General features: G+C 63.9%; 1 protein-coding gene across 4 annotated transcripts in view; it reads right to left on the bottom strand.

Moving 5' to 3' along the window:
* Positions 1–4,990: 4,990 nt before the first annotated feature.
* Positions 4,991–26,541, bottom strand: part of MOB2 (MOB kinase activator 2) — a 68,438-nt gene continuing 46,887 nt past the window's right edge. For 2 of the 4 annotated variants that reach the window (XM_082749320.1, XM_082749321.1), the window contains exons 2-5: positions 14,490–14,650; positions 13,843–13,936; positions 6,743–6,867; positions 4,991–6,060 (exon numbers count right to left, since the gene is read on the bottom strand). In XM_082749320.1, coding sequence (XP_082605446.1) covers positions 5,750–6,060; positions 6,743–6,867; positions 13,843–13,936; positions 14,490–14,650 — 691 coding nt within the window. In that variant the 3' untranslated portion in view covers positions 4,991–5,749. Of the gene's footprint in view, positions 6,061–6,742; positions 6,868–13,842; positions 13,937–14,489; positions 14,651–16,434; positions 16,518–21,553; positions 21,695–26,541 lie in introns of those variants that run through there. The other 2 variants (XM_082749319.1, XM_082749322.1) reach the window with 2 other exon arrangements.

Genomic DNA, 26,541 nt, shown 5'->3' with positions numbered 1-26,541 from the left:
GGGCAGGGCTGCGGCAGCCCCTGCCGCTCACGCATGTCCCGTGCCAGGGAGCTCAGCTCCGGAAGCGGCCTGGCCCTCGCTGGGTGGTGGTTCCGCCTCCCCATCCTGCCCTCCCCCTCTCCCTGTGGCTCAGGGCCCAGTCCCCTCTGCCCTCACCCCAGGTCACCAGGGGTGGAAATCACCACGTCCAGTGCCCCCCGTGCCCTGGCTTCTCCTCCCCTCCTGCGTCCGGCCCACTCCCCACCACCAGCCCAAACTTCTTCCGGTGTGATTCATCAAGGCTGGAGGTGAGCAGGGAGCAGAGGGGAGGGCCGGTGGCCCGAGAGCGTCAGGGCAGTGACACGGAGGAGAAAGCAGCTGGGGCAAAGTCCCGCGAGGGAGGGAGCACCCCGGCCGGGGAGCGGTCGGCCTCCGCTCAGGTGGGACGGCCGAGTCTGTGCTGCTGGTCCCAGGCCCAGGAGCTGCTGCCGCTAGCCGAACCCCTTCTGGGGTCAGCCCCTGGGCTGAGTGTCTTGACGGTCATGTCCTGCGCCCCCAGAATCGCCCCACAAGAGCTCTGTGGCTCATCCTCAAGACGCATTCGCTTCCAGTTGCTGCTCTAACGAAGCAGACGTAACACACAGATTGTCCTCTTGAGTTCTGGCGGCCAAGGACTGGGTCTCACGGGGCTAAAGTCACTCTGTTGGCAGGGCCGATTCTCTCTGGAGGCTCTGGGGGAGAACCCGCATCCTGGCCCTTCCCAGTCTCCGGAGGCACCCACGTTCCTTGGCGTGGGGCCTTCCTCCGACCTCACAGCCCGGGACGTTGGGCTGAGTCCTCCTGTGGCCTCTGGTTCTCTGGTTCTCCTTCTGCCCCTCCTCCGGCTTTAAGAACCTGGTGACGACACCCGCCCTGATCATTTGGCTTCCAAGTTAAACTGATGAGCAGCTTGGACTGCGCTCTGCACGTCAGGTGCTGTGCTCGCAGATCCGGGACTAGGGTGTGGACACTTGGAGGGGGGCGTGATTCTGGCCCGCGCGGACTGCCCTCTAGCAAGTTCTCATTCATCTTGCATGGAAAAACACTCACGCCAAGCCGGGTTCCCCACACAGCAGCATCAGGTCAAGCCCCAGAGGTCACCTAAGTCACCTCAATCAGGTATGGGGGAGACTTTAAGTCCGATCCCTCCCAGTGCAAAGTCCTTTCCTTTGACAGCAGAAGCGCCACGCGCTTCCAGGATGCGACGGTTACAGACATTCCGGTGCCCCAAGGGAGACAAGCGAAGGAGGTGCCGGGCAACTTCACAGTCCAGCCCGGCAAGCGCCGTGAGGGCCGCCATGGCCTGGGAAGAACCGTGTGGCTGCAGGCTCGCCCCTCCGGGTCGTGCTTTCTTCTAAGGAAGTCCACCAAGGGACTCGGGTGTCCCAGCTGGCAGGGTCTCCGTTGGTGTGAGACCTCCAGGGACAGTGTGGGTCTCCTGTGTGTGTCATGGGGATTTGCTCTGTAAGAGCAAATTTGGCTTTTGCGAAAATGCACGGGGTGTCTCCTAGTCACAAACGCCGTCCCCTCGGGGCGTCTGCGCGACCGAGTACACCGAGCTCGCGCAGCTTCCTCACCGCTGACGGCCTCGACCTGTTCTCTAGAGCACACTTTTTCTGACAGTGAAAACCTCCATTTTAGCGTTTTGCCACTTGGGTTGGCCACGAAGCTCCCATGTCGCTCAGGGTCAGGTCCCTTCTGTTCCCAAGCTCTGTCTTCCCGCAGGCTGCCCTCGGCGAGCTCCTTGCCTGCGCACCCCGGCGACGCTCCCGAGGCCTGCCCTCCGAGAAGCGGACGCGGAGCTCCGCGGAGAGTTCCACCACGTGACCCTGCACGTCAAGGGTCCCCTTTCCTCTGTGCCCACGGACACGGTCGTCACTTCCCTGCCCACAGGGCCCGTCCCATTGCTGCTTCTGCAGACAGGCGCTGGGACGGTTTCAGGCGTCCCTCAGGGGGCCTCTGCCAGGTCCCCTCCGCGCCGCCCCATGTCTGGGAGTCTTTGCTGGCGGCGTCACCAACAGTCCGGACTTCCTCCTCCCGATCGGCTGTTTCGGGAAACCTGCACTTTTCCCGCCGTGCCCCTCGCCACCCTTCCGGCCTCCGCGTGCCTCACACCCAAGGCCACGTCTGTGTTTGCAGATGCTGGCTGTGGTGGCACCGCCCCCGCCCCCCTCCCGGGACCACAGTCTGCGTTCGTGTCCCGTCACCCCTGTGCAGGATGCCACAGAGGCAGCGGCTTAGCCCCCAGCTCCGAAGTGGGAAGTGGGTCCCACGGGGCTCCACCCAAGTGTCAGCCGGGCGGGCTCCTCTTGAGGCTCAAGCGTGGGGACGAAACGTCCCTCCTTCCTCCAGCTTCTCAAGGTGCGGCACCCCGGCTCACGGCCCCTTCTCCCGGCTGTGGTGGCCAGGTCTTTCTCCCGCCACCCTCCTCTGCTGACCCTTGTGCTGTGTCTTGGCTGCTAGGATGGAGCTAACAACTTGGGGGCAGGGGTGCAGGTCGTCTGGCTGGAGCGGAGACGCCTGAGGGTCTCACCGGAAGCTGAGTCTCAGCACTGAGCCCGGCTGCCAGCGGGACCCAGGAGCGCCACACGCAGCCACTGCACTGTGTGTGCCCAGAAGGCCTCGCCGCGGCCCAAGCGGCCGGGATGCCCGGGCTCTTGCAGCAGAGGCAGCTGGCCGGTGGGGAGCACAGGGCATCGCCCTCCCCTCGGCGACCTGCAGGCGGCTGCTCACCCTGGCTGCCTGGCCCTTCCCAGGAGACTCTCTGAGGCCCGGTGACCGGCGCTGTACCTATGGCCCCCATGTGCCTGGGGATCCCACAGCTCCTTCCTGAGTCAGAGAAACCCGACCACGGGCATCCGGGACAGCCTTCTGCAGACGCAGAGATCACGCGTGCACACGAGTGCACACTGCATCCAGACTCCATCAAGCAGCTCGAGCCAGAAGTGCCCGTGTCCTCCTGGCACCAGCAGTGCCCACCCCCACCCCCCGCCCCGGCCAGCCACAGAGCCCCTGACTGCTCTCAGGCCTACACACAGCAGCCAGACCCCACTCCTGGAGACACACTGGACACGAGGCTGCCCGGCCTGCTCCCCACCCCTAGCCTGGGACTCTGGCCAGAAAGGCCAGTGGAGCCAGGCCCTGGCCTTCTGCCTTCCCCCAGGAGGTGCTCCCTGGCACCTCAGGTCATGGAGGACCCCTACCTCGGACTCTGACAGCCAGGCTTGTGGTCAAGTTCCTGAGGCCTCTACTTTGGGCGCACGTGCCTGGAGAAGTAGAAGGACCTGCGGGGGGGGGGGCGTGGGGAGGGGCCGGCCCACACAGCCCAGCAGGCTGAGGCCACCGGGAGACCCAGACAGCAGAGGGGGAGCACGACCGGGACGACAGGGCGACCTCAAGGTGGCGTTGGGCCCAGGCCTTGCTCAGGGAGGGGCTATGACCTCCCTGCAGCCCACAGAGCCGGCAGCAGCGTCTGGGGAAGCAGCGGGGCAGGGGGTCCACGCTCAGGTCAGAGGAGCCCACCCCTGTGGGAGTTAACATCTGCTGGCCTCAGCGGAGAGGTCTCCTACCCCTGGTCACAGATGCAGTGTAGATGCTGCGGACGTGTCCAGTGATTGGGGGACAGAGGGGGTAGGATTCCCCATGACCCGGAACTCCTGACCAGATAAGGACAGAGGCATGAGCTCCAGTGAGATGGCAGCAGGCCCCAAGGGGTACAGTAGGGCCCAGGAGCCTTCTTGCAGGGCTCAGAGCACGAGTGAGTTCAGCAGACGATGTGGGTGGAAGCTTCTAGAATGGTGCACGTTAAAGTCACGGTGAAACAACTCTGATGTCTGCCTTCCGGTCCAGGGCCTGAGTCAGTGGGGTGGAGACCGGCTGAAGCACCAGGGGATTTTAAAGTCACCCCCAGCACACCACTGTGCAGCCAACGGGGGAGGTACTCTGGGGCAGGGAGGCTCAGGGAGATGGTGTGGGACCCTGGGGGACAGGTCGGGGCCAGGACACGGAGACAAGGCACTGCAGGGCGCCTGCACTTTGTGGCTGGCGGCAGGACTGTCAGGGGCGGTTCTCAGGGCAGGAGGAGGAGGAACCATCACCAGGAGTGCAGAGAAGGTAGGCGGGTCAGGGGCCACCACAGGCTGGGAAGACCCCCATCGTGGGCAGCAGAGGTGGGGGGTGGGCTCTGGTCTCTGGCCAGGGCTGGGGCTGGTGATGGCCCGGGACGTGGAGGAAAGCCCCAAGCACGTCTGGCAGCAGCCGAACTTCAGGGCCAGATGAGCGGCGGGAGGACAGGAATAGGACCGACCTGGTGCGGTGATAGCGAGGGTGGAGGGCGTGGGAGCCGCGAGAGTCAGGAGGCAGAGATCAGGGCTATGTGGGTGCTGGGGGTCGGTGAGCACGACAGCCACCGGCTGTCCCCAGGCAAGAAGTCAGGGCAGGAGGGCAGGACCCTGCCGGAGCCTCCTCTCGTGTCTCCGCCCGCACAGCGCCTAGAAAAGCTCCGGCTTCGGTTCAGGGGCCGCCCCACCCGGCCTCTGTACTCCCCCCCGCCGCTCCCGAGCTTTCCTCTCTGCTCACCCCTCAGACGACAGGGCCCAGGCCAGGGCTGGCTCCTGCAGCAGAGCCCCGGGGCCAGGCTGGCCAGGCCCCCCCAGCCCGCTCCAGCACACACTCTAGGGTCCCTGCCGCCTGCACGGGAGGCACAGCACACGAGAGCGGTCAAGGCTCCCTGGAGCACAGGAAACGAGACACGTGTCCCTCACCCTGAGCTTCCCGAGCCCCGCAGGCCCCGTGAGGACACAGGTCAGCAGGGCAGCCTGCGGCTGGCCCTGGCAGGAAGAGCCCAGCCCAGGGTGGCCAGGAGGCAGGCCATGGTCCCAGCTGTTCGGCCAGGCCACCCTCAGTCTCGCACCAGCCCTGGCGCCCGCAGCACGGACCACCGAGACGCTGAGCACACACGCAGGCACTAACCTGAGAGAATTCTTTTTATTACGCCCGGACAGGTGCGCCGAGCAGGGACACCCAGCCTCCCACCAACAGCCGCGTCTCCACACAGGCCACCCGCCCAGGCACCTCGGTCCTAGGCCCAGCTAGTCCAGGGGCCCTCGTGAGCAGCGGGCCAGGAGAGAGGGGAACACAGCCACAGGGTCAGGGCCGCTGGGGGCACCCCTGGCCACTCCCTCCACCCGCTCAGAGCCGCCGCCAGCCAGGATCCAAGCAAGGCCAGGAGAGGGGAGGTCTGAGGGGGGCTGGGGAGGAACCTCTGAAACAGCTCCACCCTGGAAACCAACCAGACGGAACCCAAGTCCCTCCTGGGAAGGGGCCCCAGCTCTCACTGGCGTATTTCTCTCAAAACAGCAGAGTCCCCGGGGCAGGAGCGGGGCAGGGAGGCAGGGCGGGGGTCACACGGAAGACCAAGGAAAGGAAAGCCGCGCAGGAGAAGGAAACTCAGACCAGCAGTCCCATAAATGTTTGTTGAGCGAATGAATGAAATCCAAAGGTCCTTCTTGACAAGCGGCACTCATCTGTCCAACAGGAAAACCCCGGCGGGGAGCCAGTCCGACGTGCAGCCTGCCAGCATCTGGGGAGCCCGCTCTCAGCACGCCCAGGCCGGGTGGGGGGGCGCGACGACCTCTCAGGCCTCCCGCCGAGCGCACCCAGTGCGTACGCACACACGCAGCACACGCACCTCCGTCTCTCTGCACCCGTGCGCGCCTGTCCGGCCGGGGGCTCACCTCTCCTTCCCGTGGTTCTGTGCCCCCGCGCCCCCGCCGCTGGCCCCGGCCCCCCCGCCCCCGCCGCGGCCCCCGCCGCTGCACAGCACCTCCGTGAGGTCGTCCATGACGGCGGTCTCTTTGGGGTCGAGCAAGTTGAACTCCCTGGCGAAGAGGATGAAGTGGGCGTAGAGCGTGTTCAAGTGTCCGTGCAGCTCGAGGGCCAGCGTCTCCTTGAAGTGGGACCAGTAGATGTGCGCCAGCACGTGGAACAGGTACTTGCAGATCTTCTTCACCAGAGCCTCGAATGAGCTGGGGAATTCTCTGCCTGGGGGGGAGAGCCCGCTGCGTCAGCCTGCCCTCCACTCCGTCCACCCCGCCCCTCGGGGCCCGGCTCCCCCCGGCCGGAGGGTCCCGCAGCCACGCCCTCCCCACTCAGCAGCCCACTGGCAGGCACCCGAGTGACCTGTCCCCCAGGGCCCCGAGAGCCGGGTGTCTGCTGATCTGCACGGGCCACCTCTGCGTCGAGGGGCCCGTGACCCTGCCATGGGCCATCCGAAGCTGGGACTCGGCCCCAGGGTCAATGTGCTTCCCTGACAGACGCTCTTGGGCCTCTACATGGCTGGCCACAGACGAGGACGGAACCAAGGTGCACGGGTGCCTCCTGCTGGCCGAGCACCGTCCGTTAGCTCCGTACTGGCCTGGAGCCCCCGGCAGGACCTGCCCAGGTCGGGACGCGAGACGGCTACTGCTTCCTGCCTGTCAGACCCCCGGTGAGGGGGACTGCAGTGGCCCCACTGTACAGGGGGTGGAGCTGGAGGCAGAGGCCAGAGGTCCCAGAGCCTGGCATGGGTGGGGTCTTGACCCAGCCTGGGCTAACCCCTGCCAGCGCCCACCTGCCTGGCTTCAGAGCCAAGGCCACAGAGCCGCCCCGTCCCGGAGGTCTGGCCCTGTCGCGTCGGCAGCCACAGCCGCCCAGCAGGGAGGAGTGCAGCCGGGCAGAGACATACCGTACTTCGTGGGGAACACGTCCTCGTCCGTCACCAGCTTCTGCACGGAGCTCATAACAAAGTCGACGTACTGGGGAGCGGTGCACTTGACCTTCTTCCCCCGCTCATCGTACCAGTAGTACTGTCTGTGGGGCAGAGGGATCCGTCACGCTGTCCCTGCAGACTCCCACGCCCTGCCCTACCCTGGCCACCAGCAGTGGATGCGTAGCAGGTGCCCAGGCTCCCCCTCCCAGAGCCCCCAGGGGCAGACACACTGCTCCCTAGCACTGGAGACCCCCAGCTGCGTCCCACAAGGGGCTGCCTGCACCGATTCAAAGCAGCGTCCAGGTCAGAGCCTGCCGTACAGACACCAACAGCAGGCCTGTCCGTTCTCTCCCCGCGTGGCTGAACGCTTCCTTCTTGCAGAGGGACGCACGTTTGTAGGCCGTGGAGAGGCACGGGTGGCACACTCTTCCCTGCTGTCCCTCCTCCTCTGTGGGTACTGCTCTGACCTGTCAGCTGGGCCTCGACCCTTGGGAACCCCATGCCCTCCAATGGCCAGTCTTCAGGGAGGACAGCTGGGGCACTCGTGGGCAGAGATACCCGGGAGCTCTCATGTGTGAGCGCCGAAGGCCCTCCTTGCCCAGCGCTTTTCTCTCCAGCAGAACGAACCCAAGCGCCTGGTGGGCACCCACCTGGCCACCCCTCTGCTCCTGCAGGCTGGCTCACCGAGGGCCGGACCCAGAGCCACAGGAGGGCGGAGAGCCAGGGCTGGGGGTGAGGGAGGCCAAGGGACGTGGTGCATGTGGGCGTGGGCACCAGGGAGTGACTGAGAGGCCTAGACCCCGACGCTCTCAGCCCTGCTCCAGCCAGACGATAGGCAGACATCCACACGGATGTCTCGCTCTGTCCGGCAGCGCCACAGCCCCCTCCCTTCCTGGCTTTCCTTGGCCCCAGAGTCAGCTTGCACTAGGTTCCCCCAAACCTCCACATCCCACCCCGCTCCGGAACCCTGCGCTGGCTCAGCGTACCCAGCCTGATTTCTTGAGTGGACCAAGTACCCCTGCCTGGCATGAGGGCCGGCCCATGCCCAGCACTCTGTCGGACCTGTCCTCAGGACAGTGGGGGTTCCCATTTCCCACGGTCAGCCTGACCTTGGCCAAGGCCCTCGGGACAGTCCACCACTGCCGCCGCCTCTGCTCCAGAAGCCCGCCTCCGTCTAGCAGGAGCAGGCGCTCTGCCTGGCCCCGGGTGGGGTGCAGGGCCTGCTGACGAGACCAGGAAAGCACAGCCTCCACACTAATGGACAGGCTCAGGGAGGAGGCCAGCCCTTCGTGAATAAGGGGATAAGCGGCCCAACTGCCACTCGGAGGCAGAAGGTCTGGGGTGTGACTTTGCAGAAGGCAGACCTTCCCGCTGGACCTGCTCTCGGGCTGCTTCTGGGCACTGCGGCGCACCTGCAGGGAGGCCGGACTGCCCAAGAGCCCGGAGCCAGGTGCTGCACAAGGCCCAGGAGTGTCAGTGGGCAATGGAGCTGAAAAGACAAAAGGCCTGAGAAGCGCACCTGACTCCCAGCCTGCCCCCAGGAGGTGAGAATCCATCAGCGCGCCCACCTGCTGGGACACCTGCCCCAGCACCCCGCACCCCACCAGCACAAGGAGGCTCTGCCGGACCCTCCTCCTGCCCGCCCAGACATCAGCACGGCCGGGTCAGATCACCTGAGGACGCAAAGACAAAGCCCCTTCCTGTGTTTCTCTGGACAGCCCAAGGGGTCCCCCTGCCGGAGGCGGAGCCCGGTGTTTGGGGGCCGGGCTGAGGCCCACATCTGCTGTAAGGTCCATGTCTGCGGCGGGCGCCGGACGCCTGCCCCACCGATCGCCCCGCACCAAGGACAGGTGCCGACACACCAGGCCACAGGGACCAGAGGGCCAGAAAACACACCCGCAGCCAGAAACTGGGACGCGTGTCCCCACCACGTGTACCCCAGAGAGACTAGCTCCTGAGGGACAAGGACGGCCCCTTCTGTCTGAAAGACGAGACACTCTGCTGTCAACATCCCTCTTGTTTTCGTTTTTTGCGATGGCGCAGTACAGGGGCGCTCGGGCAGGCGGTCCTTCCACGTCACCCACCCAGGCCCAGGAACCCCGGCCCACCCCGACACAGCAGGGAGGGCCCCTGGGGAACACCACGGGACATCCTGAGCCGGGCTCCGGCTCCAGCCGCGTCTCGGTGTGCGCCCCGAGGCCCTTCCTCCTCCAGCACAGAGGGGCCGGTGTGCCCAGCCGTCCGCCTGCCGGAAGACACCGGGCTCACCGCCAGTCTGGGGCAGCCCTGGCTCAGGCGACTCTAAGTGCCCCTGGGCAGGGCTCTGTGTGAGCACAAGCTCTCGCCTCTCTCAGGCGAACGCTCCAGATCGGCAGTGCTGGGCCCCAAAGAGGCCGCCCGCCGCCGTCGGCCAGGCTCGCAGGTCACTCCGCCAGCACGGGGCACGCCGTCCTCCCCGGCCCTCTCTGCTGACCCGTGCGTCTAGCCTGGGCCCGCCGGCGACCACTGCTGCTGTGAGGGCTCCTCATCCGCGCTGGGCGCCAGTGCCCTCCCCGGTGTGTGACTGGCCTGTGGTCTGTCTTCCTCCTCCGAACGTGTCCTCCTCAGAGCCGAAGTTCCGCGGACTGCGCCCAGCCCCCTGCTGCTTCCTCCTCGACGGTGGGCCTTGCGTCACGGCCGAGAGCTCCTCACCCAGCTGTAGGCCATGAAGATCTCCCCTTCTTTTCTTCCGAAAGTCTTCTGGTTTCACAATTTAGAATCCATCTGAAGCTAATTTTGGCATAAAGTGTGCGGTTTGGGTCAAGACTCCCTCTTCTCTCCCTGGCGTCCGGAGGCCCGTCTTCCGCCGCGCTGGTTTGACAGACCAGCCTGCCTGCACCGGGGCTCTTTGGCATCTCCGTCAAAACCAGATGGCCGCCTTTGTGCGGGTCTGTCTGCGGAGCCTGCACAGCGCCCTGCTCCATGTGTCCGTTCCCCACACGTCCCCGATCGCCGTGGCGTGCCCACGACGGGGGTCGGCGGGCGGAGGCCTGCAGCCTCACGGTTCTCTCCTCAGCACTGCTGTGGCCCTACCAGCGGCCGGGCCCGTCCGCGCACCATCCGCGTCGACGGCTCCCTGCCTGCAAATGCTCTGCCGGGATTCGGACCGAGGAGGCAAGAAATGAGAAGACGGATCCCAGGGAGCTCACACTCGGTGCCCACAAAGGCCACGCGCCCCCCGGCTCTGCGGGCCTCCCCGTGGCTGCTCCCTGGCCCCTCGCCCACGGCGGCGCGTGGGTGCGTGCTGGCCTGGGTTTATCCCTGAGCACTTCGTCCTCTGTGGGGCTGTTGTAAATGGTCCAATTCTCTTAGTTTGGGGCTCCAAGTGTGTACTGCTGGGGGTTTTCTACATAGACAACTGTGCCGTACACAGTAACGGGGGCACTTCTAGTTCTCCCCTGTGGATGCCTTCTACTCCTGGTTTCTTGCTGGACAGCACTGCCCATTTGAGTGAATTTTGCTATTTTGTTCTTACCAAGGAATCAGTCCATTTAAACTGCCCAACTTATGTATGCAGGTACATTTTATGTATGATGGTATGTTTTTTTTGGTACGTTTCCTTAATATCCACTTAGTATCTGCGGAGTCTACAGGGACGTCACCTTCATTCTCATCCTGACATCCTGCTCCGTTTCTACCCATCCGTCTTGCGAAAGACCCATCAAAGTCCCTGAACTTTTCAAGAAATCGGCTACTGGTTTCACGGATTTTCCTGTTTCCAGAGGTCAATTTCAGGGACTCCTACTCCATTATTCCTTTCTTCCACTCACTCTGGGTCTATTGTTCTTTTTCTAGTTTCTTAATGGAAGCTGAGGTTCCTGATTTGAGATCCTTCTCCTGTAACGAACATGTAACCCTACAGATCCCCTCAAAGCTCCACCGTGTCTCACAAATTCGGGTGCGCTGCATCTCAGTTTAAAACATTTCTCATTCCCTCCGAGATCTCCGTTCCGACCCGTGCGTCATTCCCAAGTACTCGGAGATCTTCCTGTGCCCTTCCTGTGACTGATTCTAGTTCACCCCCACGACGGTCAGGTAAGGAACACAGTAGCGCCCTGACCCGTTTGAGTTTGCACAGGGCTGTCCTGTGAGCCGGGATGCGATCTCCTTTGCGGACTACTCACGCCACGTGCGCTTGAGAAGGACACGGCCTTGGTGGTTGACAGTGAAACGCACCCAGCCCAGCCGGCCGACGGTGCGACTCCGTCCTGTATCCTTGCGGACTTCTGAGCGCTCTGCAGTGGCTCTGGGCAGACGTTCACTCCTGCAGAGCGGGGCCCCTCTGTTGGCGGTTTCACATTCCTGGGTCCCAGTTCCTGGCGACAGGCGCCGTCCAGAAGCAGACTGGCGCCGCCTCCGGGCGTGGCAGCGGAGGCTCTGCGTGATGGGCGGGCGCACCACGCTGCCACGCCACCCCCACCCACGTTTCACAGTGGCACACGGTCAGCGGGAGAAAGCGGGTACAGGCAGCAGGAGACCTTGAGAGAGACCGCACTCGCATGACTGATGACGGCACGCTGCTGTAACTGTCCCGTTCTGTTACCGGTCGCGCGTGTTAACCTCTCTACCTGATTTACCGATGAAACTTGACCGCAGGCCACAGGGTTTGGTGTGGTCCGCAGAACCTGGCTCCCAGCGGGGGCCCTGGGTGCACGGCCCCGCGAGCGGCAGCCGACTCGGCGACCTCTGCCTTGCCCTCAGCACCTCTGTGCTGCTGACGTTTCCGGGAATTTCTGGTGTGCTTGAATTTTTTACCATCTTTCATTTACTGTTTGGCCCCTCTGCTTCTCGTCCCTTGTAACTCCTCTTTCCTGCCTTCTTTTGGGTTATGTGTTCCTCTTCCCTTTCAGTTTACCGACTGCGACTCTGACTACCCCTTCTACACAACTCGCCAGAGGCCGCTCGCCGGAGTCGGAATGCACACCCCACCTGCTCTCCCGCCACGCCAGCCCAGCCTGCCGCCATCTCCTCTGCTGTCACTCATCAGATGGCTCAAAGCACTCAAAAGGGACAGTCCCTACTTCCATCCCTGCTGCTCGTTCTGGACGGACGGTCCCAGTCCCCTTGCTTGGGGACCCCTTGCAGAAGCAGGTCTGCCACTGTGGATGCTTTAAGTCTTCCGCCATCGGAGAAATGTCCGTATTTCAGCCAAGCCCTGAAGGACATGTTTGCTGGAAGGAGGACTAGGCCTGATTGCTCTTTACTGGCAACACGTTAGAAATGTGGCAGAGCTTCCTTGTGGCCCAAGGGTTCCGATGAGCACAGCAGTCACTCACCCATGTCCTCGAGGGCTGGCTCTGCTCCGGGAAGGCCTTCTCTTTGCCCAGTTTTGTTATGACCCGCCTGTGCATGGAACTCAACAGTCCGTCCTGCTTGGAGTGCACTCAGCTTCTTGAATTGTATGTTAGCGTCTGCCAAGCTTGGAAACCTTCCAGCCATTATTTCTTCAAACACATACTCCATGTAGCCCTTTCTTGTCACCTTCTGGGCCTCCCAACACAACCCTCTGGTTTCCAAGTCTAGGGCCCAGCAGGGTGGACACAGGTCTCAGCCCCGCTCCAGGCCCCAGGCACACATGTTGGTCCTGGGGCAGCTCGGGGACCTCTGGCAAACCTGACTTTTTCTCCTCACCTAATTTGACATCAAACAGCTGCTAGGAAGGCAGTAGAGCACGCCAGGCCCTGGAAGCCTCAAAGACCCTGCGAAGGCAGCTGCAGCCAAGAAGAACGAGAAGTGGGGGCTCAAGCTCCCCAGATTCCATCTCACACCGAGCTCTACGCACTTTCAAGGAGTGTCTTCTCAAGCCTGGAGATACTGAAGGACACTGGGAGCAGAGACAAGCTTCCCACTGCCTGCCCTACGGGCCACCTCGCTGGGTGTCCCTACGGGACTCCGCTGGGTCGGGCACAGCCAGCAAGCGTCCTTCCGAGTGTACCACACACAGGGCAGCTCTAGGACACGGTCGCCGCTGGCCTCCAGCATCTGCAGCGGGGCGCTCTGCTCTGCTCTGCTGAGGGCACTTCCCTTCCCCAGGCTCACCTGCCCCACCCTCCCGGGTCATCCCTGGCTGCGGCCAGTGGGGACACATGTAATGTCTGGGCTCCCATCAGTGGCTCTTTCTGGGTGACAGAGTGGAGTTGGCTCTCCAACCACTGTCTACATTTGCTCCCATAGGACCTGGCCCTGAGCTGTGACCTGCTGGGGCCACAAGAGTGGGGCCTGGCGGGGCTGAGACCTCCGCATGCCTGAGCTGGAGCCGGGTCTATGCCTGGGAGCCTGGCCGGCAGCGGACTTTCTACGCAGCAGGGGCTAGCGGCTCCCGCGTGCTAGCATCAGCCCTAACGATAAGAGAAGGTGTGAGAAAAGGGCTCCCATGCTGTCGCCTCAGTCCCAACAGCCCCAGGCTGAGCCCAGCAGCTGGCCTTCTGTCTGCAGCCGCCGTCCACCCCTTCTGCGATCAGAGGCCAGTGGCAAGCCCATGCCGTGCAGTGGCTCTCCCACCCCCGCCCCGAGCAGCAGCTGCCGCCAATCCACCAGGGTGCCTCGAAGCCCCTGGGGTTCCTGCCTACTGAGGACACAAGTGTGCACACGCTTCCAGAGGAAAACGAACGCATCTGGGCCCATGGAAAACTCACTGAGAAGGCATCCCAGCTCCAAAAAAACCAGCCAACGGAGAAAGCAACGAGCGGCCTCTCCACCCAGTCCCTCGCTGTCCCCCTCCTCACTCCTTTGACACCGAGCAGGAGCTCTCGGGAAAAGCCATCCTGCAACCGGACAGCTAGCTGAAGCAGGGAAGCACCTGTAGCTTCCTGACGTGCCGTGGTCTTACGAAACCCACTGAGGCACGTACTGTGGAAACACCCCCGCCCCACGGAGCTCAGCCACCTGCCTCTGGCCGGCTGGCACCCCACACCCCAACAGACCCTATACCACAGAGTGCCTCCCCTGTCTGGGCTCTGTCCCCACAGGGACAGGAGGGGCCGCCGCAGCCAGGACCCTGCTGAGGAGACCCTGCCGGGGTGCCGTGAGTGACTCACGTGTTGCACACGGCCATCGTCTGGCACGCCTCTCCTGTGCAGAACTCTGAGATGGTGCTGTACTGTAGGTTGACGTGGTGGAAAAACGTGGTGGCTGCAAAAGAAGAGAAGGCCTGGGCATGAGAAGCCACCACTGCGGCACCGTTCTGCATCCCAATGCCCTGCGGACCCACGCAAAGCCGGCGCACACCACAGACCAGAGACGCACGTCCCAGTGCAGAGCATTGGCCCTGGACGCCGGCCACTGGCCGCTGTCGTGCGCGACGGGCATGTGTCTGCGTAGCACCAAGCCGGGCAGAGAGCCAGCGGCCAACCGGAGTCCCCTCTGCGAGGGCTGCGGCAGGCAGCCATGCCGTGAGCCCCGAGCCCCAGGCCTGCCAGGTGGCTGGAGTTCAGGTCCACTCTCCCCTCCCACAGGCAGCAGCCTTCCCACGAACTCGACACTGCCAGCCCTGCAGACACACACCCGCTCCAGACACTCCCTGGCACCGGTGGCCCAGCCCTGGCACGGCCAGGACCTGCAACGGGTCCTGGTGTTGGGGACCCTAAGCACAGTGCAGGGCCAGCCACCAGCTCCAGGGAGTCCTCGGTCGGGTGACGGCGTGCGGCCCACTGCGGTGCCCTCCCGGACCCGGCGCCCCACGCACTGTTGCTGGCCAGCCACTCGTTGAGGTCGATCTCGCGGGGCAGCACCACCAGCTCCTTGAAGCCGACGTCGGTGATCCTGGACCTGGCGTACTCTGGCTCCAGGTACATCTTCTTCTCCTCCGCGGCGGGCTTCTTTCCGTTGGGCTTTGCTTTAGACTTCCTGCCGGAGACAAGGCAGCGGGGGTCACTGCGTGACAAAGACAGGCATGGAGGCCGCGAGCTGGGCTGTCCCCGCCAGTGGGACAACCAGGGGCTCTTTCTGAGAGCCCAGGAGACTCTGCTCCCAGCGGGCCCCAGGAATGGAAAGGAAGCTGCTCTGCCCTCCCCTGCCATTGTCAGGGGCCCACGGCCCGACTGGCCGAGCCCCCCGCGCCACGACGGGAAGTGGGATGCGGACACATGCCAGAGGCCTGATGCCACAGGGCCACACACGGACGCCAGGACAGGCAGGTGGTTCGGGGCCCACTGAAGGGGGGGCTGGCAGCCGCACTAGTCAGGCTCCAGCCCCCACACGTGACACTGCAGACACCTTGGCCCACAGGGCTGCCAGGTGGGACACAGGGCCGAGCTCTCCGGGCCCAGGCCCCCGCATCCTTCTGTGCAGCCGACCCCCCCCGCCCGGCCTCAGAGAGGCCTCGCTGTGTGCCCATGCGCCTGGGACTCCCCTGCACGGCCCCATCCTGCTCACCTGGGCTCTGCCCCAAGCCCACAGGGCAGGATCCGGGCGGGGGCGGGGAGGTGGGCATGAACCAGGCATTACAGAGATTGCAAATGACCTCTTTGCACCAGAAGTTTTTTCTGCTTACAAAAATAGTTGTTTTCCACAAAAATACACTGTCATACAGAAACAGAATGGGCTCGTTATAGCTATTTTTACAGGACTAAATACATATTTTTGAAACGTCTGTTTTCCTTCAAATCCTGCAAACATCAGTACCTATGCCCCATCAACCAGAGTTCTCGGGGCTGAAGGGCCTCCCCGGCGGGGAGCCTTGGCCCCAGACTCGCCTCGTGCCAGCCGCCCAGAGGCCAGAGCCAGGGCCGCGGTGTGTGCAGCCTAGTTGCCCAAACAAGGTAGAACGTGTCCTAAGAGGGAAAAGTGGCCAGGACAGTGGCCCAGAGCCCACGGCTGGGAACACGGCCCAGGCTGGGTCTGTCATAAGTCACTGAACGTCACAGTGGAGCCCACACTGGGCAAATGGGCCCGGACACTGGATCCCGTGGAGGGCCGTGTGTGGACATGGTCCTTCCCAGCAGCAACCGCCCAGTGTGAAGGAGCAGGGGGAGTCCTGCCATCTGGGGAGCCGCTCAGAGCAATGCTGTAACCCTCCTGTACCTGCAGGGACTCCCCCTACCGTCAAAGGGTTAGAATTCGGTTCCTGGGGGAAGTTCAAGAAACCGAAGGAACATGCCTAACAGCACGAGTCTCTTGGTTCTCCGTGGGACGACTCCGTTTTCAACGCTACAAGGGGACCCAGTGCGACTCGCAGAAACAAACCACAGGTCAATACTGTCAGGACAACCTACTGACCAGAAAGGCCACCTTTGGCTATAAATTCTCAAGGAGGTGTCATCCCCGCCCCAGGAGCAGACGCTCCGGGGAAGCGTGTCTGTCTTCCCCCGGGGACAGGATGAGACAGATGGAGGCCTCGGAGTTCCAGCAGACACGTCCTTCAGAGCCCCCGTCGTGCTCCACGGCGCTGAGGGGCAGGAGTGAGCAGGCCCGCCCCACAGCCCAGCCGCGCACATGACCGTCGGGATGGCCATGAGGCCGCCCACACACCTGGTGGGCTATGGTCGGGGTGCTGGCTGGGCTGGGGGGCTGGGGGCTGGGGGCAGGCAGGCTGAGGACCTGGCCTCGGGGCTGCCATACTTGGCCAGGCCCCACACGCTCACACCCTCGGGGTCTGCAGCGCCCGCGCTAGGAGAAGCAAACCGGCTCACCCCTGGCCTCCGTCTCCGGCCCGGCGGCCCAAATGTGAATGCTCCGCGGGTCTCAGCTGGGGCGCAGCCCACTGTGGCTGAGCCGGACACGGCCGTCCTAAGGACTCCGGGCACCCAGCTCCTTGTGCTCCTTCCCCGCCCTCGCTCCAATGGGGCAAAGGTCTCTGCGGCTCCCTGACTCTGTCCTTTTCGTCTGTTTGGAAATGTTGCTAGTGGTTTACTTAAGAGAAACAGGAAGGAAAAATGCTCCCCGAATGCCAGGGAAATGTTTTCCATCAGCTTCTCAGCAAATCTTCTCCTTAAAAGGCGACGTGTTCTCAGCCTCCTGGTGCACCACCGGGAGTGGCCAATGCCATGCAGGGCCACAGTGTCCTGGGGACAGGGAGGGGCCGCATGCGGCCTGGGCCGCGGGAGCAAGCACGTGAACGTCTCTTCCTCGCTCTGTCACACACACCTGCAGTGAGGACATCAGGGGTCCGTCTGGCTGGGCGGGACTTGCCACTGGGGACAAGAGTGGACACATGCCTCTCAGGGCCCTGTGGCCCCTTGGACAAGACAGCAAGGCTCCGACCTTCCCCAGAGCATGCAGAGGAAGACTGAGAGGGCTCAGGAAGCCCAAGGGCTCTGCCATGCCCTCAGATGCTCCACCAGGAGGCTGGGCGGCCAGTTCACTCCCTGCCCCCTACCCTTCTCCTGACCCTGGTCTCTGCTACTGAGTCGCATGCCGCCCTGCCAGAAAGCCTGAAGTGGCCTGGAAAGACGATCTGTGCCCACAGCGCCAGGCACGAGGGACCAGCCCACGGGATGCACCTGCAGCCTGCGCCGGTTCTGCCCTGCTCACCCCCCGCTGCGTCTAGGCCCCATCTGACCCCGCCTCCCCACCTGTGCTCTAGGCGCACCCCTGCCTGTGCCTCCCCTCGACTCACACCTGGCTAGGACCAGCCCTGAGCTCGCCACACATGCTAGGCCTCGACTTGGGTCGAGAGGACTCTACTATCACACGTGTGGGGATGCGGCATGAGGGGCCCGGGCTGAAGACGGCTGCCTGACCTCCTCTTCGTCCTGCTGTCTAGGAGCCGCGTCAGCAAGTGACGTGAGGACCACGCAGCAGATCCAGCCTATGGGCAGCTGGTGCCGGAGCAGCAGCGGGAACCGGCACAGGACAAGTTGCCACTGAGGCCACACTGGGGCCCACTTGGGGACTCTGCCTCAGGAAGGGTGTGGCACCCTTGTGCTGGCAAGTCCATTTCCAGGAGAGACTAGGAGCCCTGGAAGGGCGTGGGCTGCGACGTCTGTGATCAGAAGGCCTCTGCCTCCCCACCCTTCTCCCCTGCTGCTGTCCACACCTGTTCTGCAAGAAGCGGGGCAAAAAGGCAGGTGCATACCAGGCCTGCCAAGCTGGACTTTTCCAAGCTGCTTCCCCCAAGCTCCCCTGTCCCCATCATCCAGGGAGGGCCTGGGAGCCCTGGACCTCTGTGCAATCTGGAACGGGCCCCTCTCCCAGGCCAGCCAGTGCAGATTTCCGCACAGCCTGGTCACGGGGTCTTCTTTCCTTCAGTCCCACAGGCAGGCAGTGACGATGGGCACTGACGCAAAGGTACAGGCCCGGGCCCCTGGGTGGGAACGGTCTTGCAAACCCTGCCACACGGGGCCCTCCCACCCCAAGTTCTGTCCCGGCTGCGGCAAACCATTTGGCCCTTCTGAGTGCCGGAAGTGGCCCTGGCCCAGCCCCGTTCCTCTGCCCTCGGCAGCAACAGGCCATGTGATAGCTGTCCCTATCGCCACATGGGGGGGAGAACACAAGATCCCATGCACCCCACCCCACTGGCACTGAGCTCTGGAGCAGGCTCTGTCCAGCCATGGCCCAGACGGCTGTCTGGGGGCCGCACGGCCGGGCTCCTCCTCTCTGGCTCTCCCCCTATACTGCTCACTGGGACCCCCAGGATGGCAGTGAAGGGACCGGATGGTGGACACAAGGCTGTGGCCTGCCACAGGGCCTGCTGGCACCCTGGGGGGGGCGGGGAGAACATGGCCACAGGCACACATAGAGACCTCCCAACAGAACCCTGCGTGCCGCTCCTGGTCGAACGGGTGGGCTCCGAGGCCAGACCAGCCATCTGGGAGGGGCCCAGGCTCCACGGAGAACATCTTTCTACTGTGTCCTCACCTCACCCTCCCCTGCTCCCGACACCTTTACCACCTCCGCAGCAGTCCCCACGGCCCACACGTGCTTGGCCTGACACATACCACCGGTCCCACCGGGAAGGCCCCTCGGGCTGTGAGCCGGCACCGCCACAGACCCCACCATGTGAGCAAGGGGACACAAGGGCGTAGGAGTGACACCGCCCGACAGCCACAGCAGGGGTCTCCCCTAGGGATGCAGACACACCAGGAGAGAAGCACCTGCCAGGAGCGCCGGGAACACTCGAGGGCCCCGTGCTGACGCTCCCCACCGAGAGCCGGCCCCCACCGGCAGATGTGGGGTGCCCTGGACCCACCCTCCAGGAGCAATCGGTAACTGCCAGGTCTGGAACATGGGATGCCTCCTCAAGGTCTCGGCCACGGTGGGACAAGGGGCTGGTGGTCCCCAGGCACAGAGCAGGGCCAACTGCGCCCAGCGGGGGGTGGGCCACACTGAACCCGGAGAACCCCCTCCGCCCCCCCGCTGCCCCTGCGGTGCCCCGGGACGCCGGCATCCCAGGACAGCGGGGTCTGGCTGTAAAGGAGGCAGGGCAGGCGTGGGAGGTCAAGGGAAGCACGAGACGCCGCGTGGGAGGAGGTGGGTGGTGAGACGCGTAGCCACAGCCGCAGCCGGTCTGGAGGCGGCCTCACTGGACGGAGACCAGAGACCCGGGGGTGGGGGAGCAGGATGAGGAGGGGCGCGCGGACGCAGGAACGGTGGACGCATGGTGCGCAAAGGCCCCAGAGACAGTGCTCCACGGCAACAGAGCCCGTGCTGGCGGCAGCCTGGGAAAGGAGGGGCCCCTGGGGCGGGCGTCTGAGGACTGAGCACGAGCAGGGTCTCCACGGTCCTGGGCGCAGCCCGCTGCTCCCCACATCAGGCTAACACAGGAGGGAGCGCCTAGGCCCGGTCCCGACCGGCGCGGCCGTCTGGGGTGGCAGGTTGGGTGGGGCAGGGGCTCCCCCGGGTCCTGTGCACAGGCCCATCTGCTCCCCATGGGGCCGCCGGGCCCGAAGTCCAGGCTCTGTAGGGACGTTAGACAGCCCTGTCACCCAGACGGTCAGGGCACACCCGGGGCCCCCACCAGGACCAGACATCACCCTCAGCCCCGGGCCGAGTGAAAACACCAGGGCTTGGCACCACTCCCGACCCCCAGGTTTCCGACGCAGTGGGCCTGAAAACCACTTCGGACACGTGGAGGTGCCCGCCTGTGTCGCGTCCTTGCCACTCTAGTGCCCTGGTGTCACTCTATTCCCTCCCGCTGCACAGCCTCGGAAACCAAAAGCTGGGAACACACCCCCCATGGGACCCCCATCAAATCCCCACAGGCCACGGCCAGCGGGTGCTGTGGAGAGGGGCGCGCAGGTCATTTCTCATCTTGGGTAACTGCCTGGCGGCCAGCACCCCCAAACAACCAAGCTTCCATAAGCCCTTGTGTCCCTACATGACGAGACCCGTCGAGACGGAGGACAGCAAGGCAGACTGAGAAAGGTACACAGACACCGTGGACACAACGCGCACACCATCGGGTGCTGCGCGCCCCGTCTGACCCCCGGCCAGGGCCGCAGCGTGGCCACCAGCCTCAGACTTTCACTTCTCCATTGGTGAAGGACCGCTCTTCCTCTGGCACCAGGCTGAAGCATCACCCGCCCTGAGAAGTCCTCTCGGCACCCTGGTGAGAGTGGCCTGGGTCGTCCCCTGCAGCGACGCACCGACGCCCGGCCAGGTCAGTCTTGCCTCTGTCCTCTGCAGAGCCTGCTTCAGCATTCGCTCTCTCCCACCGTGCACATGCGCACAGGACAGCACCCACACCGGCACCCACGGTTCCAAAGCTCACAAGCTAACGTTACGGAAGGACAGCTCAGGGCTAACAGGTGGGGTCTCTGGTTTCTACTAGGAAGTCACTGTGAGTCCTCCCATGTGGCACGCAGGTGACCGGCCGTGGGGACGGATCCCGGGGAAGAGAAGAGTGAAAACCAGAGGTGCCCACAGTCAGTCGGAGGCTCTAGACTGCCTCGGTCACCCCATGCTGACCACCAGCTGGGCTTGGCTTCCCCACTCAGACAGTCACCCAGAGGCTTGCTCAGCTTGGTTACAATTAAAGACAGAACTGGAAAAGCAAGAGACATTCACTTTCCATTTTAAAAATGATGACCCGCTGTTCTCAGGCCAACCTAAGAGGTTCGTACCGCAGGAAGCTGGGTCTGAGTCTACACCGTGACCCATTCCGGCACGGGCTCCTGTCAGCACGGGTGTCCGGCAGCCCCTCCGAGCCCCCCGGCACAGCACAGGACCGCCCCCTTTGAGGGTCAGGCCGGCCTGCTGCTGCCCGCCACCCCCACACACTCCCACCAGCAGGCCACGCTCGCTCTGCCAGCGCCCGAAGCAGCTTCCACCCAGACGCAGAACCAGCACTGGAGAGAGTGTCTCCAGACCCCTACACAGGTCAGAAAAAGCAATTTAAAAAACGGTCAGAAACGGCCCCTAGAGCGGACAGCTGTGTCCCATGGTCAGGTCTCTGGACAAGGCTACTCAGGGACAGTTTCCGGTCATCCCATCTGGGGACAACCGGACAGACACCACGCTGGTCTGGCAGGCCTGGGAGCGGGCAAGGCAGGACTGCCGTGGTCACAGACATGGTTAACCATAAGGAGGGAGCCGGCTCACCGGCGGGCCCCTCGTCCTCCCCCAGAGCCTGCAGGGCCGCACCCCCTCCGGGAGCACAAGCTCCGCCACGAGCAACAGGACACGAGCAACGGGACGTGCCGGCACTCAGGGAAAACCTGGCTCCAAACAAAGTTCCCGTCCAAATCCCAGGGCTCCCCTGCCCCGCCCTGCGGCTACACGCCGCCCGCAATTACAGCCACTGTTCCCCAGGCTGAGCCCGGGCCAGGACTAGGGACCCCCGACCGCCCCCGCCGCCCCCGCCCCGTTCACCTGAGCACTTTGCCAACAGCCTGAAGCACCATTTTGCAGCTGAGTCCGGCTTTGGGGGGCTGGCTGAGCAGAGCTCGGTCTGTGGGGAGACTGCTGGGATCTGCAAGCATGCTGGGGCAGCGCAGGGACCGGCACGGCAAGTGGGAGCCAGGGCGGCGGACAGCCGGACAGCCGTCCCTCCTCCCGCTCCTCCTCCCTCCTCCCCTCCAGGACACCAGCCAATGAGGACACGGTGGGGGGGGGGGCAAGCAGCTGCTCCTTCTACAGGCGAGGGCTGGCCAAGTCCGCTTAAATGAGGGAGTGTCTCAATGGCCTTTTCAAAGTGGCGCCTTGCGGGCACCATGTGGGATGAAGGCCACTGCCCAGGAGATGGCTGCGAAGGACCCATCGGCGAGGCCCAGGGTGGCACCACATGGCCCTTCTGACAGGGCAGGCAGCAGCTCTGCCCCAGGAGCTCGTGCGGCTGACACACACCCCTCGCCTGACCCCAGCCGAGCTGAGACAAGACAGCGGCGGGGCCGGGACGCCGGGCTGCAGACAGACAGGCTGGCCGCACGCCTGCAGAGCACAGGCCCGGTCCCGCGGCCCACCGACACTCACAGGCCCTGGAAAGACCAGGCTGGCCGGCTCCCGGGGTGTCCCGAGGGGCAGTGAGTGGGCACTGGGCAGAGGCTACTTCTGGAGGGCAGGTCTCCACAGAATGCCCAGAGCGCTGTCCTGTGGGGCTGCCAGAAGCCGAGTGCCCAAGACCTTCTTTGCAGCCGTTCTCAACCCGGGAGACCGCAGGGCACAGGAGGGCCCGCATCTGGAAGAGGACGGCGCTCCGCTCAGCTCTGGCTTCAGTTCTGACCACAGACAGGCCCTGGCTCCAGTTCTGACCACAGACAGTGATGGCCCGGCCTCACGGGCTCCTCTGAGAAGCTGCACCCAGCACAGAGCACGGCCGAAGTCCGCCGGGCTCCTGCGCCTGTACGCCCAGCTTGGCTCTGCCCTCCCCCCACCCCGAAAGGCCACATCCCACAAAGGGCCCTGCTGACCTTCTCATCTGTCCAAGTTCAACCCAACTCTGCAAGGGCCCCCAAAGCCACGGAAAGGACAGATCAACGTGTCACAGCAAAAGGCAGCCTCTGCCCGGCACAGCCGAAGAAGACACCAGCAACAGAGCTCCAGTCACCAGGGAGGCAGGACAAGAGAGGCTCCTTCTGTCCTGGCAGGACCCTGTCCCCAGGGCCAGCCTGGGAGTCTGCATGACCTCAGGCACCCCCTTCACTCACTGCCGGCCCGGGGCAGACCCACTAATGGGATGGCCACACCTGCCCTGGCGAGACGGAGTCCCCCGGGAGGGGAGGACTAGCCTGCGGGGCCGCAGCGGAGCAGCAGCAGGTCGCCCGGGCTCACCGTGTTCCACGGCCTGCCCTGCGATCAGAAGCAGCCATTTCTCCAGGGAGCCCTGGCCCCTTCTACTGCAGAAGATGAGAAGCTGACAGCCGGCTGCCGGGCGGTCCCCTCCCTGGTCCCCAGACAGCAGGGAGACGCGTGTGTGCTCACCTGCCGCCGCAGCACGGTGTGCACACGCTCATCCCGACGCCCCCGACCTGAGGGTCACTCCCGCCGCCGCCCCCTGGCCTGTCTAGGGCCTCCCCCTCCAACAGAGACACCTCTGAGGAGACACAGGGTCTGAATCACTTCGCCAAAACCAGTCACGACAGAGAGAGCGCCACACGGTCAGGCAGGAAGGCCAACGGGCCCGGCACCCTGACGAGTGGCGCAGGAAAGCGCAGGCTTCACTGAGCAGCACGTGGGAAGGGCTCTGTGGCTGAGTCCAACAACACAGAAGACAAGACAGGATGAGCAGCCCCCGACCATCGAAACAGCCCGGAAAGACGCGCACAAGTGAGGCCGTCTCAGCAGTCAAGTAACTTAAGATCGGAAGAGAGGGGCGAAGAGCTCGCAGGCGGAACCAGAAATGAGCCCCTGAAATGCAGGCGCAGTCGGAAGGGACACAAAGCCAATGTGGCAGGGAACACAAGAGAGAAAGAAGGAGTTTTTTGGATCAAAAAGGAATGAGGAGACATTCGGGTGCGTGATGGCAGGGCGGCGGGTCCCGGGAGGACCCCTCCATCACCAGCAGCTACAAACTGGGTGAATCACAAAGCAGTGGGCGTCAGATGCTGGACAGCACGCTGGTGGCTCGGGACGGTGCCTGAGAGCAGGTGACCCGAGGGTGAGCAGAGAGCCACCATGTGCCGGAGGCTAGGGTGCGGGAAGGCGGAGCCCATGCAGGCCCCGTGGCCTTGGACAGAGGCCAGGGTCAGAGCTAGGGCTGCTGGGACATGCAGGGCCGCGTACCGGACAGCTGGGCTACTGGCCCGCTGGCCCAGAGAAGGGCCTCCAGAAAGAAGGACGGAGCCAGTTAAGCCTCTGACCAACCACTCCGACGAGGGCACGCAGGGCCCCTCCACAGGGCCTGGCAAAGAGCAGCTACAGGCAACAGCAGGCCCTGCCGCCCCCAGAGCAGACACGGAGGGCATCCACAGAGGCGCCCGCCCGCTGCCCTGGAAGCCGCGTGAGGAGCAGGGCTGCGGCAGCCCGGAGGAAGGTCTCCCCAGAGCTGCCCTCGCCAGGCCTCACCCAGCCTCCAAGGGCCCTGCTGACCCAGCCGCAGAGCAGCCGCAGGCCGGAGCGACACGGCACTCTGCAAGGAAGGGTGAACAGCCGGAGCTCTGGCCACACTTGCCGCCACCCATCTGACACGCGCACCCACGCACGCGCACAGGTACACAAAGCAGCAACGAACGTTACCATAACCGGGAGAAACGAGAGCCCGAGCAACAGACCCGACGCAAGAGCGACGCGGCACGCGGCAAAGCCTTTAGGCCACGCGACGATCCAGGGGCCCGCGGGCGGGGACCACCGAGTGTGGGCGGAAATGACACACACAAACTCTTGTACAAACGTAAGTTCCCCAAATGGACAAAAGAACAAATAGGAAGGCTGAATTTATAATTAAAAACCTTTCTACAAGGAAATGCCAGAAGCAGGCAGCTTTGTGAGTGAATTCTACCAAATACACAGAGGAGTAATACTGGGGGCGCCTGGGGGGCTCCGTCCGCGGACTCTTGGTTTCGGCTCAGGTCCTGACCTCGGGGGCGTGGGATCGAGTCCTGTGTCGGGCTCTGCACTCAGTGGGGAGTCTGCTTGAGGGTCTCCCTCTGCCTCTCCCCCCCCACCACCTGGACAAAGACAGGGAGAGAACCATTCTTACGCACACGTTCTCAGGAGACAGATGAGGAGACAGCACGCAGCCGGTCAGAGCGGCTGAGGAAGAACAGCACGAGGTGAGATCAGTTACAGACTGTCCTGCAGGAACACAGGTAAAACTCCCTAAGAAAATACTAGCAGGCGCCTGGGGGGCTCAGTGCCCGAGCCCGAGCACTCAGTCTCTGCCTTCGGCTCAGGTCATGGTCCCAGGGTCCTGGGATCGACCCCCGCATCGGGCTCTCTGCTCAGCAGGAGCCTGCTTCCCCCCGCCCCACCTGCCTCTCTGCCTACTTGTGATCTGTCAAATAAATAAATGAAAACTTAGAAAAAAAACACTGGCAGAACCAATGCAGCGACGTATCAAGGAGGAGCATCATAACCAGGAAAGCTCCGTGTCTGGAGTGTGAACTCAGCTGGCACGTGAGGACCGGGGAATAGAACCCACCACATTTCCAGACTAAAGGAGGAAGAGCTGACTCGACAGGACATGGCAAAACGTGCGCTTACGCTCTCAGCAGGACGGACTAGAAGGGAACCTTCTCAACGAGAAAACGGCAACCACCAACAGCAACGGCGACGTCGCAAGTTAAGGGGCGCCTGGTGGCTCCGTGGGTTACGTGTCCGACTCTTGATCTCAGCTCAGGTTCTTGATCTCGGGGTTGTGCGCACAAGCCCCAAGGGGCAAAGCCCGGCACACGTCACCACGGAAGCTACCAGACTAGCAGACAAACACGAGAAAGTGCGGGTCGGCGGCGAAGCGCAGGTGATCCACCCCCGACAACACTGGCTGACATCAGACACACCCAGCCCCGAGCGCGGGTGAGAAGGCAGGGCAGCCGCATGCTGCCGAGCTGCGGCCAAGAGCAGGACCCGGCACAGCCGCCCAAGAGCACCGCTGGCAGCTGGCCCTAGAGCGGAACCTGCCATCCGCTCCGGACCGGCGGGCCCGAGCCCGAGCACTCAGCCAACGGCAACAAAGTGTGCTCACGAGGGCGCCCCAGGACGCTCGCGGCGGCGCCACCACGGCAGCCAGATGCCGTGAACAAGCGCGGAGTCCACCGCCGGAGGAGCCGACGGATTCTGGGCTGCTCATCCCACAGACACGGCTCTGCCCCCAGACGCCGGACGTATCCAGTGAGACGCACCCCGCGCTCAACCTCAGACGCCAGGCGAGGGAAGTGCCAGCAAGAAGACGTCAGGTCCACGCGGCTCCGTCCATACGAAGCTCTACGAAAGGTGCAGCTGACCTTCGCCGAAGTCAATCCCTCTCAGGAGGGGGGCGGCAGGGACACCGGGAGGACAGAATGTTCCGGGCTGGGGGTTGAAGCACAGGGTGCTCGCATCTGTCAAGACTCAGCTAACGGCACACTTGACATCTGTCTGGAAATTATCTGCCAATTTGAAAAGACGAAGATTTTTAAGAAGGGAAGAGCAGGCATTTCAGCGAAAGCCACAGGTGACCCGAAGACGACACGGCGCAGGGAACGGGCGCACACGAAGGCACAGCTGCCCACGGGGGCTCACTGTCCACCAGTGCACTTGGGACACGGACAACTCCCTGCACAAGACAGCTAGCTGCGGGGGCAGCTGTATTCTCATCAGACTCCGAACAATGCTTTCCATCAGGAGCCACTGTTACAGACGGAATGCGTGTGGCCAACCGCTCCTACCTGCTGGGGCTGGTGTCTGGACTCGGAGCCGCTGGGAGGTGATGAGGGGCAGTGAGG

This window comes from Mustela nivalis (genome assembly GCF_964662115.1).
Source record: "Mustela nivalis genome assembly, chromosome: 9".
Taxonomy (NCBI): Eukaryota; Metazoa; Chordata; class Mammalia; order Carnivora; family Mustelidae; genus Mustela; species Mustela nivalis.
This window is presented reverse-complemented; position numbering and strand designations above follow the sequence as displayed.